Source organism: Fonticula alba (genome assembly GCF_000388065.1).
Source record: "Fonticula alba strain ATCC 38817 unplaced genomic scaffold supercont2.1, whole genome shotgun sequence".
NCBI classification, from domain to species: domain Eukaryota; order Rotosphaerida; family Fonticulaceae; genus Fonticula; species Fonticula alba.
Window position 1 is genome coordinate 1,409,405 of NW_009242971.1, and position 1,642 is coordinate 1,411,046.

The 1,642-nt window shown below is 67.2% G+C and overlaps 1 protein-coding gene across 1 annotated transcript; it reads right to left on the reverse strand.

Annotated features, from left to right (window-relative positions):
- Nucleotides 1-103: 103 nt before the first annotated feature.
- Nucleotides 104-1,597, reverse strand: H696_00317 (hypothetical protein). Its single transcript, XM_009494164.1, has 2 exons — nt 1,422-1,597; nt 104-1,300 (listed from the first exon to the last, which is right to left on the reverse strand). Exon 2 carries the CDS (start codon nt 1,289-1,291, stop codon nt 134-136), a length of 1,158 nt encoding a protein of 385 aa, XP_009492439.1. The 5' UTR covers nt 1,292-1,300; nt 1,422-1,597; the 3' UTR covers nt 104-133.
- Nucleotides 1,598-1,642: the final 45 nt, after the last annotated feature.

The following is a 1,642-nucleotide window of genomic DNA, read 5'->3' on the forward strand; positions in this document are numbered from 1 at the left end:
CGGGGCTCCGGTGACCAGTGAGGATGAACTTTTCGGGAGCACTGTCGGCAGGGCGGACAGGGTCAGTTGCTGGAAAGGGGAGAGAGAGAGAGAGAGAGAGAGAGGGGGGGGGGGGGGGGGGGCGAATATCATCTTAGATATCGCAGCAACGATCGATCGGCTCGTTGAAGATACCCTGATCCGGACCAGTCTGGGCGGCCGGGCCACAGTGGAGACGGACACGGGAAAGGGCACTGGCGGCGGCGGCCTGGCAGGCCAGGCGGCCAACGGCCAAGCCGATGACCACCGAAATGAAGAGGCCAGCGTGGTAGGTCATGATCAGGAGCATCACCGCATAGGCCAGAGCGATGGCCGCAGCGAGGAGGAGGAAGTTGCCCACATGCCAGAGGGCAGTGCGCTTCATCGGGGCACGACGTCCATTGCCGGACAGGATGGGCGCCTCGGCGGCCGAATCGTAGTTGAGGACCTTCTCGGAGGAGGGGGACGCGTTGTTGGAAGTGCCAGTGGCAGGGGCACCAGAGCCACCGGCCACGCGGGCCGCCGCCATGGAGGGGCACTTGCTGGTGCTGCCAGAGGGGGTGCTAGCCGAAACAAGGTACCCGCGCAGGGCGACAATGGCCTCAAGCAGGAAGCACAGCACAATGGTGCCGATGCAGGCGCCAATCACGCGAGCCTGGCTGGTCAGGTCCCAGTCGACGAAGAGGAAGCGCACGCAGGTCTGCCCCGGGCCACCAAAGGAGAAGCCGTTCAGCATGACGGTGGCACCGGTGCAGTAAGCCGGAGCCGGGGGGTGGTGCGAGGAGTCGCTGCTGCCAGGCTCACCACCGGCCGGGGCCAGGTACTTGTTCGGGTCCTCGGAGAACATGCGGGCGCAGCCAGCGCTGCAAGTCCACACACTCTGGCCGTTGCGAATCTCAGCACGATGGGCATGGGCATCACGGTGAGCGGGGTCCGGGGCGGTCATGCCGCACACCGGGCAGTGTGCCGGCTCGAGATCCGAATCGAAGGCCTCAGCAGGGCCAGTCGCCTCGCCAACAACAACCAGAGACGGGTCCGCACGCTCGGCCTTGTGGCCCATGCCGCAGAAGAGGGTGCGCTGGCCGTGCTTCCAGAGGACGGGGTTTTCCTCGATGGCATCCATGCCGCACGAGGGGCAGGTGGGCATGCGAGCATCAGCCATGGGGGCCGTCATGAGGAAGGCCCCGAGGACGGTCAGCATGACGGCCAGCAGGGCGAAGAGGGGAAACATGGCCGGGCGGCCGGGGGCGCGCGCGCGGCGTGGCTTGATCATGTTTGGGGTCTGTGTCCGAGGAGGGGGCGCGGTATGTGGATGGTCGGTCAGTCGGCGGGGAGATTACCGAGGTGCGTGTGTGTGTGTGTGTGTGTGTGTGCGGTAGTTGCAGGATCCGCAGCGCACGCACGAACTCTCGGCGGGAGGAGGGAAGCCGGGCGGAGAGGAGGGGGGGATGAGGCAAGAGGAGAGGCAGCTGGCGCGGCACTTTCCAGGGGGGGGGGGAGAGGGTGCTAGCTGTGGAGTGCGGTCCGAAGACAGGGTCCGAGATCTACCTCTCGCCTGTCTCCTGCCTCTCGGGCGAGGGGGCGGCTCGCCTCACCCCCCCCCCCCCCCCCCCCCCCCCCCCCC

Excerpts from the sequence above, each read along its gene's own strand:
- H696_00317 (XM_009494164.1), bottom strand. The coding sequence starts at position 1,291 with ATGATCAAGCCACGCCGCGCGCGCGCCCCCGGCCGCCCGGCCATGTTT.